The 16,641-nt window shown below is 43.0% G+C and overlaps 3 protein-coding genes across 4 annotated transcripts; 2 read left to right on the forward strand and 1 right to left on the reverse strand.

Annotated features, from left to right (window-relative positions):
• Positions 1–2,745: 2,745 nt before the first annotated feature.
• Positions 2,746–8,330, forward strand: LOC113140222 (3-oxo-5-alpha-steroid 4-dehydrogenase 2-like). Of its 2 annotated transcripts, none has more exons than XM_026324019.2 (5): positions 2,746–3,088; positions 6,038–6,225; positions 6,636–6,737; positions 6,876–7,026; positions 7,557–8,330. In XM_026324019.2, exons 1-5 carry the CDS (start codon positions 2,799–2,801, stop codon positions 7,621–7,623), a joined length of 798 nt encoding a protein of 265 aa, XP_026179804.1. In that variant the 5' UTR covers positions 2,746–2,798; the 3' UTR covers positions 7,624–8,330. The 2 variants fall into 2 exon arrangements, with proteins under 2 accessions (XP_026179804.1, XP_026179805.1); XM_026324020.2 differs by having other exon boundaries at positions 2,747–3,088; positions 6,038–6,201.
• A 95-nt stretch (positions 8,331–8,425) lies between these two features.
• Positions 8,426–10,145, forward strand: dpy30 (dpy-30 histone methyltransferase complex regulatory subunit). Its single transcript, XM_026324021.1, has 5 exons — positions 8,426–8,496; positions 9,210–9,250; positions 9,415–9,462; positions 9,548–9,690; positions 9,964–10,145. Exons 1-5 carry the CDS (start codon positions 8,487–8,489, stop codon positions 10,034–10,036), a joined length of 315 nt encoding a protein of 104 aa, XP_026179806.1. The 5' UTR covers positions 8,426–8,486; the 3' UTR covers positions 10,037–10,145.
• Positions 10,146–10,273: 128 nt separating this feature from the next.
• psen2 (presenilin 2) lies at positions 10,274–16,565 on the reverse strand. Its single transcript, XM_026324009.1, has 11 exons — positions 16,467–16,565; positions 15,755–15,911; positions 15,455–15,660; positions 15,241–15,382; positions 13,909–13,976; positions 13,591–13,811; positions 13,141–13,239; positions 12,750–12,815; positions 12,404–12,484; positions 12,151–12,266; positions 10,274–11,739 (listed from the first exon to the last, which is right to left on the reverse strand). Exons 2-11 carry the CDS (start codon positions 15,890–15,892, stop codon positions 11,584–11,586), a joined length of 1,293 nt encoding a protein of 430 aa, XP_026179794.1. The 5' UTR covers positions 15,893–15,911; positions 16,467–16,565; the 3' UTR covers positions 10,274–11,583.
• Positions 16,566–16,641: the final 76 nt, after the last annotated feature.

The raw sequence follows: 16,641 nt of genomic DNA on the forward strand, positions 1-16,641 counted from the left end.
AACTACCTTATATACTTCTAATTTGAAGTACTTTATATACTACGTTAACTACCTTATATACTTCTAATTTGAAGTACTTTATATACTGCTGGGTAGCTGACGTTAACTACCTTATATACTTCTAATTTGAAGTACTTTATATACTACGTTAACTACCTTATATACTTCTAATTTGAAGTACTTTATATACCGCTGGGTAGCTGACGTTAACTACCTTATGTACTTCTAATTTGAAGTACTTTATATACTACCTGGTAGCTGACGTTAACTACCTTATATACTTCTAATTTGAAGTACTTTATATACTGCTGGGTAGCTGACGTTAACTACCTTATATACTTCTAATTTGAAGTACTTTATATACTGCTGGGTAGCTGACGTTAACTACCTTATATACTTCTAATTTGAAGTACTTTATATACTACCGGGTAGCTGACGTTAACTACCTTATATACTTCTAATTTGAAGTACTTTATATACTGCTGGGTAGCTGACGTTAACTACCTTATATACTTCTAATTTGAAGTACTTTATATACTGCTGGGTAGCTGACGTTAACTACCTTATATACTTCTAATTTGAAGTACTTTATATACTACCGGGTAGCTGACGTTAACTACCTTATATACTTCTAATTTGAAGTACTTTATATACTACCGGGTAGCTGACGTTAACTACCTTATATACTTCTAATTTGAAGTACTTTCCATACTGCCGGGTAGCTGACGTTAACTACCTTATATACTTCTAATTTGAAGTACTTTCCATACTGCTGGGTAGCTGACGTTAACTACCTTATATACTTCTAATTTGAAGTACTTTATATACTGCTGGGTGGCTGACGTTAACTACCTTATATACTTCTAACTTGAAGTACTTTATATACCGCTGGGTAGCTGATGTTAACTACCTTATATACTTCTAACTTGAAGTACTTTATATACCGCTGGGTAGCTGACGTTAACTACCTTATATACTTCTAACTTGAAGTACTTTATATACCGCTGGGTAGCTGACGTTAACTACCTTATATACTTCTAACTTGAAGTACTTTATATACCGCTGGGTAGCTGATGTTAACTACCTTATATACTTCTAACTTGAAGTACTTTATATACCGCTGGGTAGCTGATGTTAACTACCTTATATACTTCTAACTTGAAGTACTTTATATACCGCTGGGTAGCTGACGTTAACTACCTTATATACTTCTAATTTGAAGTACTTTCCATACTGCCGGGTAGCTGACGTTAACTACCTTATATACTTCTAATTTGAAGTACTTTATATACCGTTGGGTAGCTGACGTTAACTACCTTATATACTTCTAATTTGAAGTACTTTATATACCGCTGGGTAGCTGACGTTAACTACCTTATATACTTCTAATTTGAAGTACTTTCCATACTGCTGGGTAGCTGACGTTAACTACCTTATATACTTCTAATTTGAAGTACTTTATATACTGCTGGGTAGCTGACGTTAACTACCTTATATACTTCTAATTTGAAGTACTTTATATACTGCTGGGTAGCTGACGTTAACTACCTTATATACTTCTAATTTGAAGTACTTTATATACTGCTGGGTAGCTGACGTTAACTACCTTATATACTTCTAATTTGAAGTACTTTATATACTGCTGGGTAGCTGACGTTAACTACCTTATATACTTCTAATTTGAAGTACTTTATATACTGCTGGGTAGCTGACGTTAACTACCTTATATACTTCTAATTTGAAGTACTTTATATACTGCTGGGTAGCTGACGTTAACTACCTTATATACTTCTAATTTGAAGTACTTTATATACTGCTGGGTAGCTGACGTTAACTACCTTATATACTTCTAATTTGAAGTACTTTATATACCGCTGGGTAGCTGACGTTAACTACCTTATATACTTCTAATTTGAAGTACTTTATATACCGCTGGGTAGCTGACGTTAACTACCTTATATACTTCTAATTTGAAGTACTTTATATACTGCTGGGTAGCTGACGTTAACTACCAGATATACTTCTAATTTGAAGTACTTTATATACCGCTGGGTAGCTGACGTTAACTACCTTATATACTTCTAATTTGAAGTACTTTATATACCGCTGGGTAGCTGACGTTAACTACCAGATATACTTCTAATTTGAAGTACTTTATATACCGCTGGGTAGCTGACGTTAACTACCTTATATACTTCTAATTTGAAGTACTTTCCATACTGCTGGGTAGCTGACGTTAACTACCTTATATACTTCTAATTTGAAGTACTTTATATACCGCTGGGTAGCTGACGTTAACTACCTTATATACTTCTAATTTGAAGTACTTTATATACCGCTGGGTAGCTGACGTTGACTACCTTATATACTTCTAATTTGAAGTACTTTATATACTCCTGGGTAGCTGACGTTAACTACCTTATATACTTCTAATTTGAAGTACTTTCCATACTGCTGGGTATCTTGTGAATTTCCCCCCAGGGATCAATAAAGTTTGATGATCAGTCTGTATTTTGTTGGATCCATCTGATCCTGAACAGGAACTAAAGTTATCAGGTAAATGTAGAGCAGGAAAAAGTCCAAGGTTTGACTCTGACATGTAGTGAAGTCCAAGGATGAAGTAGCACAACATGGAAATACTCAGGTATAAAGTACAAATACCTCAGGATTCAGTATTTGAGTAAATGCACTGAGCGTGTGTGTCTTTTCTGTCCTTTCTGTTTCTAGACCAGCTGTGGGTGGTGCATTTGACTAAAGTCTTTCCTCCTCCGCCCTGGTCCGGTTTCAGTGTCGGGGAGATGGAGTGTCGGGACGCAGCTGTTTCCTACCTGAGCTGGACTCTGATCGTCGGCGGTGCAGTCTACCTGTGGCACCAGACCCGGAGACACACGGAATATGGCCGGTACGTGTCGGCGCACGATCGGTGCTGTCCGGCCAGACTGGCCTGGTTCGTGCAGGAGGTCCCGGCCTTCCTGCTACCGCTAATGCAGCTGCTCACCGGGGACCGGGACATCGATCCGGGGAGGACCGGGCTCCGGACCGGGAGGACGCTGCTGTTCTGCACTTTCATGCTGCACTACTTTCACAGGTCAGAGGTCACATCGGACACGAACAGTTCGCAGTAAATTTAACATTTCTAGAGCGTTCTCAAGTTCTCTCTAGAACAGAAAAGGGTCATTCTACCCGATGGGTGCCGCTCTCGTTCTAGAGAGAACTTGAGAACACTAGAAATGTTATGAATTAAAGTGAAAATAACTAAATTAAAATAAATTAAATTTAAATTAATTTAACAATCCACCCCAAACCCTGAAAAAACACTGCACTTTACTGTGAAATATAAAATCCCTTAAAAATAATTTGTATGTTGTTGCCATAAAAATCTTTTTGTCTGTTGTTGAGTGATTCAGTATCTGTGCTCTAAATGTATTTTTTCATAAAACAATCCATAAAATATTCACTTAAAATACATATTTTATTCTGGTCCCCGTAAGGCACCTGGTCCATTGAAAAACAGGGACCGTGTTCAACAGGAAGTTGTTGAATTTCCACCTGTTAAAGATAAAGGTTTGTCCTATTTCTTCGATGACTTATTCATTTAGGAACCATAGATCATTTATAAATCAGTAGAACGTGGTCCTGGTCTGAAAGCTGTTAGCATCGTTGCTATGTGATTAAAGCTAAAGCCTCAGTGCTGTTCCTCATATTAATGGCAAGAGTGTCAGTAACAGGAAACACTCATGTTTTTAGTGGTTTGTCACATATTTTTTAAGTATTACAGTAGAAATTATTAAGGACTATCATAACCACAGGGACCCAGTCCACCTCTAAGAGCTGCCGAAGAGCCGAGGCGTCATTGTCTCCTACGGGGACATCCGGCGCTCGTGCACAGCAACGCTAAATCTGAAGTGTGAGTTTTAATACAAAGAGCTTCACATTCAGCAGATGGCGTCCACAGCCACACAGGGTCAAAGCTTCAGAGTCCTGAAGTCGTTGTGAAATGGGAACACAAGTCTAACACGTCGAGATCCGCTGTGCAGGAGACCGGGCTCAGTGCATGTTCCTGGGCAGCCCGTGTCGACGACCTTTGGGCTCAGACTGAGGACGTCGTGTCCATCCCATTTGGACGCTGAGAGAGGAGCCAGATCAGAGGAGGCTTCGTGGAAAAGGTGAGGAAAGTTTGTTCAAATCCTGTTGTAGTTAAAACATGGATGCACTTTTTGTACGTTAGTCGTGTTTTCTTGAAAAGTCAGAGTATTTTCAGTTTATTTTGGGAACTATGACCAAGACAGAGATTTGAGGATTTGTTTAAGATTTGGATCTTCTTCTCTTTGTTTCTTACATTTCGTGTAGGACGATGAAGAGAACCCAGACTGGGCAGGAGCCAGATCCTCCCCTGCCCCTTTTCTCCCTCCACACCTTCAATACAATGCACATCTGGATTCAATTGTCTTGTTTCCTGTGACCCAGTGTTCTTCTCTGTTCCAAGAGGTCTCAAGTTTCGTTGGCTCCATCTTTTTTATGGAATAGTTTCAGAAATAATATTATAAAAATTAGTCTTTGGTCTGTTCTAAAGCTAAAAATGTCTTTTCTACATTATGAACACATTAACCCACACAGAAAATAACAACAAGCAAAAAACAGGAAGTTTCTTCATCAGCAGCTGATTTCAACAAGCATGTTGCTCCACTTCCAGTTTTTGCTGCTTCTCACACATGCATATATATGTAGTGAAAACAAACAGCACAAACCTGAATGGGGGGGGGGGGTTCAGGAAAAAACAAACACAGCAGATGGAGGAGTTCAGCCCTGCAGCTCAGACACTGGTGGAGTCAAAGCTGAGCTGTTGAGACACTTCCCGTGGGATTGTGGGTGAACTCGGTCAGAGTTTAGCACCGTGCACGTGGTCTCAGGATCAGCTGGAGAGGCAGGTCCAGACATCACAAGTGCTCGTTAGGGTCAGGACCAGGACCAGAGTATTAAAGTCAGAGAAAAGCATCGGAGCAAAACTGTTGAGCAGCACGACCACACGCTGTACACGCTGTACACACTACGTATGGTACATGCTGTACACACTATACACGCTGTACACGCTGTACACGCTGTACACACTACGTATGGTACATGCTGTACACACTATACACGCTGTACACGCTGTACATGCTGTACACACTGTACACGCTGTACGCACTATACACGCTGTACACACTGTACACACTATACACACTACGTATGGTACATGCTGTACACGCTGTACACACTGTACACACTATACACACTACGTATGGTACATGCTGTACACGCTGTACACACTACGTATGGTACATGCTGTACACACTATACACGCTGTACACACTACGTATGGTACATGCTGTACACACTACGTATGGTACATGCTGTACACACTATACACGCTGTACATGCTGTACACACTGTACACGCTGTACACACTATACACGCTGTACACACTACGTATGGTACACGCTGTACACACTACGTATGGTACATGCTGTACACACTATACACTCTGTACACGCTGTACATGCTGTACACACTGTACACGCTGTACGCACTATACACGCTGTACACACTGTACACACTATACACACTACGTATGGTACATGCTGTACACGCTGTACACACTGTACACACTATACACACTACGTATGGTACATGCTGTACACGCTGTACACACTACGTATGGTACATGCTGTACACACTATACACGCTGTACATACCATAGCAGTGTTTCCAAAACAGTGAGTGATAATTATCAGATTCTCATCCTGCTGGACATCAGTTCTGTACCTGTTCTTGTTCTGCTTCATTCCTGGCAGCAGTCAGTGGTTCTGCTCACTGCACTGACTGTAAACAGCCTGTAAACGCCTGTAAGCAACAGGTGATGTCTTGCAGGACACTGTACTTTCCTCTGTGCTAAAATCTAGTGTTTTATTTTGAAATTGGTTGAAGCGGACAGAGAAGCATAAACATGATGTGGGGCTGAAAAATCAGCAGAACGTGACTTGAATCTTTTCCTCAGGAGTTTAATCTACGCCTTCCTGACCAGAGGACGACCCGTCCCCCTGATCATCGTCCTCTGTTCCGCCATTTTCTGCTCGCTCAATGGCTTCCTGCAGGGCCACCACCTGCTGCACTGCAGCCGGTTTGAAGACACCTGGCTGACGGACGCCCGCCTTGCTGCAGGTGCTCGATCACCTAGAGACACAGGTTTTCTTCTAATGATGGAGATTCATGCATTGAGCCCCAGACCACAGGTCTATCAGTTTGAATCATTTCTGTTGTTTCATCAACAACACTACAATACCCATGACGTGAAAATGAATTGACCCAAACTGCTAAACACTGAATCAGCCACCATCAGTGAGCTGGAGCTAAAGAGTGAAATGGACCATGGGTGTTGTAGTTTAATTCTGCCACTTGTTCAGAGAAGATTCGACCTGCAGGTGAAACCAGACAGAAAACACCTGTGCAGCAGGTGTTGACAGTGGGCGGAGCTCAGACTGTCTCAGATTCAGAAATTCAGTTCTCAGTCCATTAAAGCTCCTACTAATGAACATTATAGGATCATAAAAGTCACCTGGACTGGACTGGGGCCCTGATAAACTCTTGTTCTGCAGGTTTTCTTCTGTTTGTTGTTGGAATGAGCATCAACATCCACAGCGACCACATCCTGCGCAACCTGAGAAAACCTGGAGAGATCGTCTACAGGATCCCCCGCGGTACGCAGATCCTGAGTCACACCTAAACCGTATTCACACCAGATCAGCTGCAAAGAGTCACAGTATTGATTCATGAACACATCAGCAGGTTTCTGTTGTTCTGCTCCTGAGCTGCTGGTGTTTGACTCTGTCTTCCAGGGGGGATGTTTGAGTTCGTGTCCGGCGCCAACTTTTTCGGTGAGATCGTGGAGTGGTGGGGTTACGCTCTGGCAGTCTGGTCTTTGCCAAGCTTTGCCTTTGCCTTCTTCACTATGTGCTCCATCGGGCCCAGAGCCTACCAGCACCACAGGTACTGCAAGATCTGGTTTTTACAGCAGGCAGCTCTATCTTTTTTCTTTTGTTCAGACTGAGGTTCTGGGTGTTTACTCTTTAAAGCTTTTCTCTTCAGTTTTGTCCTCTGTGGTATTTCTTTTATCATTATTATTATTCTGTAACCATGACCTGCTGATGACTGTTACTGTCATTGTGGATTCATTTCTTGTTATTTTGTTGAGTAATTTGATTTTTTTGGTTTACAAAACCGCCTTACACCCCTGTTTTGTTTGGACTCTTTCTGTGGATACGGGTTTTCCCAAGTAGGGATCAGTTTCCAGTTTTGTTTGTGTAGTACTTGGTGGTATGGGGTTTTTCTTGTTAGCCCGGTTTTTGTTCATAAAGCCATAAACAAGATTAACGAGATTCCTTGAGAAGCTGTAATCAAACCACGTTTGCTTTTAAATGACCAAACAGTTTATCAGATTTGACAAAAGACGCTGATTAACTTTCTGTTGCTGGACTAACTGAGCCATTGTTAACGTGGACCTCCTCTGTGCCCTGCAGAGACTACCAGCAGAGGTTTAAGGACTACCCCCGCTCCAGGAAAGCTCTTATTCCATTCTTACTGTGACTTTGAAGTGCCTGCATGAATTTCATGCTGAAGAGTCAGACTTAAGTTTTCATTTCCTCAACTGTGTCTGCACCAACCTCCACATCTGTATGTCCAGGTCTTTTAACAGCAACCCTGAACCCTAACTTATTTGTTCTGGTCTCATGAAGATCCTGTCATCATGAGCAGGTGAATGTTCATGATATGTAGTTACTGGTTTAAACTGTCGCTAACATTAACTTTAAACATCAGCAGGTTGTAAAAAGAAGAGTGTGAAAGTTATTTACAGCTGAAACTATTAGGAAATATGTCACTAGAGCAGATACTTAGTGTGGACAGTTTGACATGTTTAACACAACTGCTGTGAGGAGACAGTGTGACACCACTGCTCCACCAATAAGAACTGATTGACATTTGTATTGTTTCCTGTGTAATGTCTAATTTTTATGTTTTTTTAATTGTTTTTTTTTTCAGCTCTTTTCTGTCTCTCCAATACATAAAATAGTTTTTGAGCATTAGTCTTTTGTATCTGGTATCAAGATGTTTAATCTGTTGTTTAATCAGTAAAAATCCTGCACTGTCCTGAAGTACAAATAGTACTCGTGTTGTATTTAAAACAATGAAAGTAAAAGTAGTACATGGAGAACAATGCTCCCTGTCGTTTTTAGACTGTTGTGTATGATATTAATTATTATTATAACCGATTAATTAAAGTATGACGCTTTTGACTCGTGTTGTTTTCTTTGTGGTTTTTTTGTTCTTGCTTTTATTTTGAAGCATATCTACACTAACCGGAAACACGTGCGTCTGTGTGATACGCGCTTACGTAGCGTTAAAACAGAATCGACGTACGTCAGAAATCCTGCGTAACATCCACAACAAACATGGCGGACGGTAAGTTCATTGTTGACCATTGATGCCGTTTTTCAGTTTTTACTGGATTTCTGGTTTTGTCGCGTGTTTCCGCTTCGGTTCGATGGTTTTAGGATCCGGTTTAAACCGCACAGGTCGTTTTCACCCGTCAGTGACGCTGATTTACCGGCGGGGGGCTAATGTGATGCTAAGCTAATTTACCGCCGTTTGCGGCGCATTGCGGAGGAAAAACGTCAATAAATGAAAAACGTTTTTATTGGATCAATAAATGTTTGTGAACAAACCGGAATAAATCAACGCGTTGAAAACATTTTCTTTTTAAACAACAGTAGATTTTATCTGGGGACGTTCAGTCCAACCGAACTCACAAATCATCGATTTGTGTTAAACACAGCAGCGTTTTGTTTATTGTTATAGTTGGTTAGTCCTCAGTAAAAAAACCCCAAACCAGCCACTTCCGGACGGACTGCGTCTTTACTGATCAATAATCAATGAATGAATTGCTGGTTGTTTGATCACCACATTGAAAAAACAGCTTCTGCTTCATCCAAGTTAAACGCATCTGGTATTTTTACTTCCGTTTTGTAAAATCAAAGTTCCTTCGGTCCTTTCGACCACACTACGTGGTCTTCATCAGTCTCAACAGTTTCCAGAGAGACCTCGTTCCTGGTGCCCGTCTGCTGTGCAGACTCCAAAGAACCAAAACGTGACGTGGATGCTCGTTTGTTTTTCAGATCACACAGAAGCCGATCAGTCCATGGAGGGACACACACCTGTGAGTAACACACACCTCCACACAGCAGAACTACACAGGGACACCTCAGGTGCATCTGTAGCAGCAGAGCATGAAACGAGAAACGTGTCTCAAATGAGAGTTTTGACTGATTGTTTTGGATGAGACTGTTCGTATGAAATCACTGAACATGAATCCTCCTGCAGGTGTCTGAAAACCCTCACGCAGAGTACGGCCTGACGGAGAACATCCAGGTAACGCACACAGACACATTCAGATAGAGTAATGAGAAGCAAGATGCAGCCTCCCAGAATGCTTTGCTGTGCTTCTGATCCTCAGAGGACGGTGGAGAACGAAAAGACAAGCGCCGACAAACTCTCGAAGCAGAAGGTGGATCTGCAGGCACTGCCGACCAGAGCGTACCTGGACCAAACAGTGGTCCCCATCCTGCTGCAGGGCCTGTCGATGCTCGCCAAAGAGAGGTCAGGAACTTTGCCTATGTCCTCGCCATTCTCCAAGACTCCGCTCATGTCACCGACATAATCATAGAGTCCACGTCCGTAGGCTCTGCTTGTGTCACTGACAGCGACATGGTCGGAGACCCTAACCCTAACCTACTGTGCCTTTAACAGGAAGGTCCTACATAAATGAGTTCTGATTGATGAAGACGTCATTCTGGATCAACATGCGCTGACTGCTTGACTGTAGCTTTCCCTGGTTTCTGTTTCTCAAATGTTTTTATTTTTGTTTTCCAGGCCCCCGAACCCCATCGAGTATCTGGCTGCGTTCCTGCTCAAGAACAAATCTCAGTTTGAGGAGAGAAATTAAAGTCGTGTCTGAAATCATTTCATCCAGTACGAACTTGTCTCAGCTCCTGTGTTTAATGAACCATTGGACTTTTTTTTAAAATCCAGAATAAACATGTTGATGTGAATGAGCTGCCTCTGTAGTTTTATTTTTTAAAGCAGTGTGTACTTTGAGGGAAAACAGCGCCCTCTGCTGGCTCATTCTAGCACTGACAGCAATTGTCACCAAACCTGTAAAAACAAGTGAACAAATATTGAAATAATTCAATAGAATAAGTTTATTTGAACATATTACAGAGGTCTGACTTCATTGCACAGTACAGTGAAATAAAATCTCATCCCCAAAACAAGTTTCAGTTACAAAATCAAATACTACACCTGAATCACTCTCTACAAAAGCTAAGAAGAACCCCCCCCCCCATTTGCCAGGCAGCAGGCCAGTGTTGGGAATAAAGCTAATACAGAAGATCTGGTGTCGTCTGAGTCGGCTCAGGGGATGGAGGGAAACTAGGAGCAAACATAGTGACCTCTGACCTGATAGTTCGTTCAATGACAAAGGTGCAGACTCCAGTAAATGAGGAGTGAAGTCTCAAAAAGCTGCCAAATCAAACTACGTCTGTACTGGAAATATTTATTTTTGGATCAAACTGATTAAAATAAAACCCGAATTAGATCAAATCAGCTTCAACTAATCTGATTCTCTAAAATGATGAAGTGTTAAAAGTTCCCACTACACGAGTGTTTACCTGTATATTTAATTTACACGTCATCATACAGGACAAACTATATTGGAGAACCAGCAAAAATAACTAAATCAATCAATGATCAAAATAGATGATTTTTCTGTCTATGAAGGAGACGAACTTTCTAAAAAGGCTTCAGGAACATTTTCTTTGTTTTATTTCAGATGTATGCAGGGATGGAGAATTTCTTACTTTAAACTTGCTTTAAGTTTGACTGAACCTTCTTCCACTTTGTGTACATTTGCCTTTTTTAAAAAACAAAAAGTGTCGAATGTGTTGAACAGAGATCTGTGAATCCTGAAATGTGTTCATGGAAAAATCCACCTTAAAATACTGTAAATCACTAAAATACAACAGACCTTTTGATTTGATGCATGAAACCCTGAAACTCTGCCTGTTTAAAGTGACAACATGTTGATCCACTGAGGAAAAGTCCAAATTATTTTGTAAGAGCAGCAAACAACATTAAATCTGTTAAAGTAGTTTCCAACAAGAATTTAAAGGATTAAAATCAGGAATGTTTGGTTCAGGAGCCGTCGTGGTTTCTGGTTTTGGCCAGTGTGACAGACATGATGAGCTACAGGATTTAAGGCAGATTTCTCCTTTAAATGTACGTTTGTTCCTAACTGTTGTCCAGAAACAGCCAAGCAACACTCCAGCCACTTCCTCCCGTGGGCTGGTTCACGCAACATGCTCCTCAGACAGACAGCACAGGAACTAGTCTCTGCGCAAAACATTAACACGGCGGCAGCCTCCACGCTAACGAGGAGGGACGGAACGAGGAAGAGAATAACAAAGAGGAAGGTGAGGTCGGCGAGAGTTTCGGTCAGATGTAGAACTGATGTGCAGCCAGGTTATCCATGAAGGGCTGAACCAGCAAGTCTGTGGAGAAGTAGAAGACGAGGCCGAAGGTGATGGAGATGGGCAGCGCCGGCAGAGCTTTCTTAAAGATGGCCAGGAGCAGCAGAGTCAGGCACAGACCCTAAGACAGGTACATCACAGGTGACAACCAGGTCAGGAAGGAGTTAAATATGAAGTGTGGTCAAATTTGGAGTAATTTTAATATTGTGAGAAGTTCAGGTTTCAGGGTTTGTGTATTTTTCTAGGTTGTGGATGAAATTTGAGGCCATTTGGTTACAATTTAGAAAGTTTCTGTAAATTTGCTGTGCACATTTTAATCAGTTGCCCTAAATTTGTGGTGTATTTGTTTATAAAGTTTATAAAGTTAGAATTAAATGTAAATTCCTTCGGAAGTCTTTTCAGATTTTTGAGGTTGTCGATTTCGTTTTTTGGGTTGCTGCTGATGATTTTTACAAAGCTTTATGAATCTCACTGCTTCAGAGTCTCGATCATGAGTGAACTTTGAAAACTGGTGCATGAAACTGTGACTCACAATAAGAATGGCGACGAAGCAGGCGAGCGTCGTGTTCCAGTCGCCCCCGATTGCTGCAGCTTTTCCAACCAGAACGCTGTAGAAGATGAAATCCCCGAGGCCAAGCTTCACCCCCCCTGCAAACACACGGTTACTGTTCAGGTGAGTTTCTCACAAACTGACACTTCCAGTTCCTGAACGTTTATTTTACTCAGATGCAGACACGTGATCGTCACTTTCTGTCCTCACAGATTAAACATGTTTCTGAACTCACTGTCCTCCTCCAGCTCCTCTTCTGGAGCCGAGCGTCTGCTGTCAGGCTCCGCCCCTCTGCTGCTCCGCTCCGCCTCTTCATCTGAAAAACAAGATGGCAGCTTAGCGACAGTGTTATTGCTTATATACTGATTTAGTTTGTTGAATAGATAAGAATAAATAGATGCAGGAAGATGAGTGTGGCAGAAATCCTGAAAAATTAAACACAAACAGTTTGGATGATCACAGCTCAGGAAGTGGACAAACACAGAAACATCATTTTTCAAACTGTACAGGTGTTCAAGATATTTTGTCCACCCTCGTTTCCCATGATGCTTTGAGGGAAATAGCTGTGTGTGATGTTGCACCTGTTTCGTTTCCGGAGTGTTGAGCTTCTGTCGGGCTCGCCATTCCCACCGTCCACACCATGGCAGCTGAAACGCAGAGGAGCAATATGATGCAAAGGAAACGACGAGGACAAAGGATTCTGTCGATTATTGACTAATTGATTATTAACTTATTAAAGCCACAGCTCCAAAGATAAACAGACCCAACCCTTCTCCAACATGTCGCACACACTAGGACAAGGGAAATGTGGTTGAACCAACACTCTGCAGACACTTTCACTGTATCCTGACCGAAGTCTTCTCTAGTAAAATAATACAAACTCGACCAACATCAGACCCGAGCTGTGACCACGGTCCACTCGTTCACGTAAGAACCTGATCACAGATTCTGGCAGAAGTGTGGCGGACTCACAGGAGTAGATGAGGGCGGGGAAGATGGGCTCGTTACGTTCCTGAGCCGTCTCCACCAACATCCGGAGAGGACCTTTAGGAGACAGGACAGCCACCAGGTCTGCAACGGCACAAACATCCTGAGCAAGGCATGATGGGAAGGCAGAAACAGACTGACCTCAAACATCTCAGGACCTGGGTACATTTTCACTCCAGTTGGAATTAGTGAACATTTAGTTTCAAACACCAGCAGATATGGAGCTTTCTGAGGAAACTGACTGTCATGTTCCTTCTGCTACTAAAAACAGGTTCAAATTCCTGTCGAGGTCAAAACTTGCGGAGTAAAGTTCATGTGATGTGGCCTTCGTCAGGGTCAGTGTGAAACAGAACAAAGAATAAAATAAAACATGTGTGAGACAAAAAGGTTTAAAAATGAGGCAGATGCTGTAAAGACTCTGAACCCTGGACTTACCGTAGACGGAGATGGCTCCCAGGATGACCCATGCCGACCACTCAGGCAGGTACTTGATGAAGACGAGGGCCATGAGGGCACTGATGAGGATCAGGTAGGCCTGTTGCAACTGGAGAGGGCCCTTCCAGTGTATACAGATCATCCCCACCGCCCCGAAGTTCCAAATGATCACCCCCACTGTCGGGTAGTCCACGGCCACGTTGTACGTCTTAAATACTTCTCTGGGACAGGAAAGGCCATGTGGTCACACATCTCTGAGGTGACCACAGTTTAAAGGCAGTTTTTCTATAAGCTAAGGTTAGACAGAGCGGGACTCACCCCAGGTACATGAAGCTGAACCAGAAGAGCAGCATGAGGGAGGACAGGATGAGCCAGCCGTGGATGAACTGACCAACACAAACATCAGTTGTTTTTACATGTAACAGTGCAGTGAAACATTTCTCAGCAGGCTCAGAGGCTCTTTGGATCCCACAAACAATAAGACAGTAACCCAGTGCAGCACATTTTGTCTTTGTATAGACCCCGTGGAGGCCTCAGGGCTCCATTGTGTGAATTCCTGTTTAGGGCTCAGTATCTGTTAGCCAAGTCGGCCTAATCCACCAGTCCAGTAATAAATGCTCCTTAATGAAGCTGATGACGTTCAGTTTCTGAGGTGCTGATTCAACATTATCACCCTAATGCAGGAGCATTTACTGCATTTACTGTTGGACTAAAGCGATACAAGTCTTAAGCAGGGGTTCCTAATAAACTGACCACTGAGTGAGTAGATGCTGAAAATTCCAGGGAAATTTCAGATTTGTCCATTTTCCGTTGTTGCAGCCTGGACCTGGACCACAGCCGAATACGTTTCGGTGCTTGCACCGAATCAGCACTGAATGGACACTACAACCAGAGACCAGGTTCATGTAAAACTGGAGCCTGTCAGAGCCTCAGGAGCCGTCGCAGTCCTTGCTTCCAGTTTTGTCACCTGGATCAACACACCCAGACTCTGCTCCAGGTTACAGCTGTGCCTTGTGGTTCCGGTTCTACTGTAAAATACTTCAGGGAGGACTTTTACTGATTAGAGTTTAAATACTCTCAGGTACTGTTTTCTAGTAGGCAGCAGTCTTGGTTCTGAACCAGGAGGGATCAGCTAAATGTTCTAGACTGATGGTGTAAAAGAACATTATAGGTGTAAGACCATCTGGCTCTTTGGTTCCTGGTTAAGATCTCAGGAACAGTTACTTCAAGAATCTGTGGCCTTGAGCTTCTAACTCAAGTGATTCCCCAGCTGAGCTTTGTAAAGCATCTGATCCACAGCTGTCTTGACTATTGCACTGCTCTGTTCTTGTTTCAGCCAAGAAGCTTTAGCACAACAGAACAAACAAAAACTCCCAGGTCACACCAGGGCGGCTCCATGACACTGCACGCACTTTACGTTACAAGACGGTCAAATTCAAATGTTTCCAAGCGAGGGGGGACATGTGACTCAAAACAGCAGCCGAGGCTCATGGGAAATGTAGTGTTTAGAGCTGTCAACCAAACCGACAAATGAAAATGGAGTTTTGCAACTAGACTTATTGATGAGACCATAAAAATAAAGACACCCAGCAGGAGCAGCTTACTTCCTACTGCGCTCTGAGGCCTCACTGCACCTTTAAACACACTGACCTTGTAGCAGCGATACTTGTAGAGGACGACCAGAAACAAGGTCATGACCACGATGACGCTGATCATGATGATGGTGTTGAGCACGGAGTTGAGCAGCCGGCGACCGACAGACGGGGTGTTCTCTGTGAACGGAGTGTAGATTCTGTGGAGACAAACGTGCTCGTTAACTGTGAGCAGAGAATTTCTACATGCGACGGCTGAAGCGTGGACCTACAGCTGCTGGTCCGTCTTCTCCGTGTAGAAGCTGACCGACTTGATGGTGGTGACCACGACCACCATGCACAGGGTGACGGGGATGAACAGCATGATGACGTGCTTGGCTCCGTACTTCAGAGTCAGCTCCTCATCTTCTGCATCCACCTCCTGACCTGAGCCGCCGCCGTCCACAGGAGCCGGACTCCGCCTTCTGCTCGCCACAGGCTGCACCAACAGGGGGAGACGTTCAGCATCAACAGGTCAAATGTTTGTTTAGATACTGTACGAGCTGATGAGATGCAGTAAATAAAAACCTGACTTTAGTCCTTTTGGTGGGTGTGTTGTTGGCGGGGGTGAGGTCAGGATCCGGTCTGTAGGACGGAACCACTGGACTCTCAGACGGGACCAACGCCGTCCTCTCATTGTAAAAGTCGTCGTCGGTGTCTGATGCGTTCATGGCTGGTCCGCCAGGCCGACTGCAAACAACCAGCAGAGATGTTGGCGAAGGCTCAGCACACAGAAACTAGGACTGCACCGAAACCAGCACCAGCATCGTCAGGCCCCACACAGTCTGCTCAGGTTTACAGTGTGGCCCGGTTTTATATAGGCCCATCACAATATTTCTATATTTTTATTCTGGACCTTTACGGACATGGTGACTAATTTACTATAATAATCACAACCAGAGCAACACAGCATGAAATACAAACAACAGAGACAGCACAGATTCATAACAGTCTCATTAGCAGGGCAGGGGCCCCAAAACTGAGTGTGGCCCCCAAATCACCAAATCCGCCCCTGCCACACAGTCTCAGAACCTGGTTCTGATAAAAATAGTTAATAGTTTAATGGAGACTTAAGGACCTTTGAAACGCGAATGTGTCGGAGTCATTTCTTTCTGAAACTCACGATATTAAATGAACAAACAAACAAACAAACGTCGAGTCTGACGTTTAATTCTCAGTTCGGAGACTTTAGTCTGTGTCGAACCGGAACACGTTCACAGGATCAGAGTCAAATCAAGATTTTACCTCGAGTTCAGGCAGAAAACGCAGAAAGTAAACACCGACCACAACCCGGAACACGGCCGTCAGCTGACCGCACCCCACGTGACGGCGTCATCAGGTCACGTGGGGCGCGGTTCGTCCATTTTATGTCAAAAATGAAGAAGAAACTGATAATAATGTTTTAATGGTGTGTTTATTA

This window comes from Mastacembelus armatus, unplaced genomic scaffold, assembly GCF_900324485.2.
Source record: "Mastacembelus armatus unplaced genomic scaffold, fMasArm1.2, whole genome shotgun sequence".
Taxonomy (NCBI): domain Eukaryota; kingdom Metazoa; phylum Chordata; class Actinopteri; order Synbranchiformes; family Mastacembelidae; genus Mastacembelus; species Mastacembelus armatus.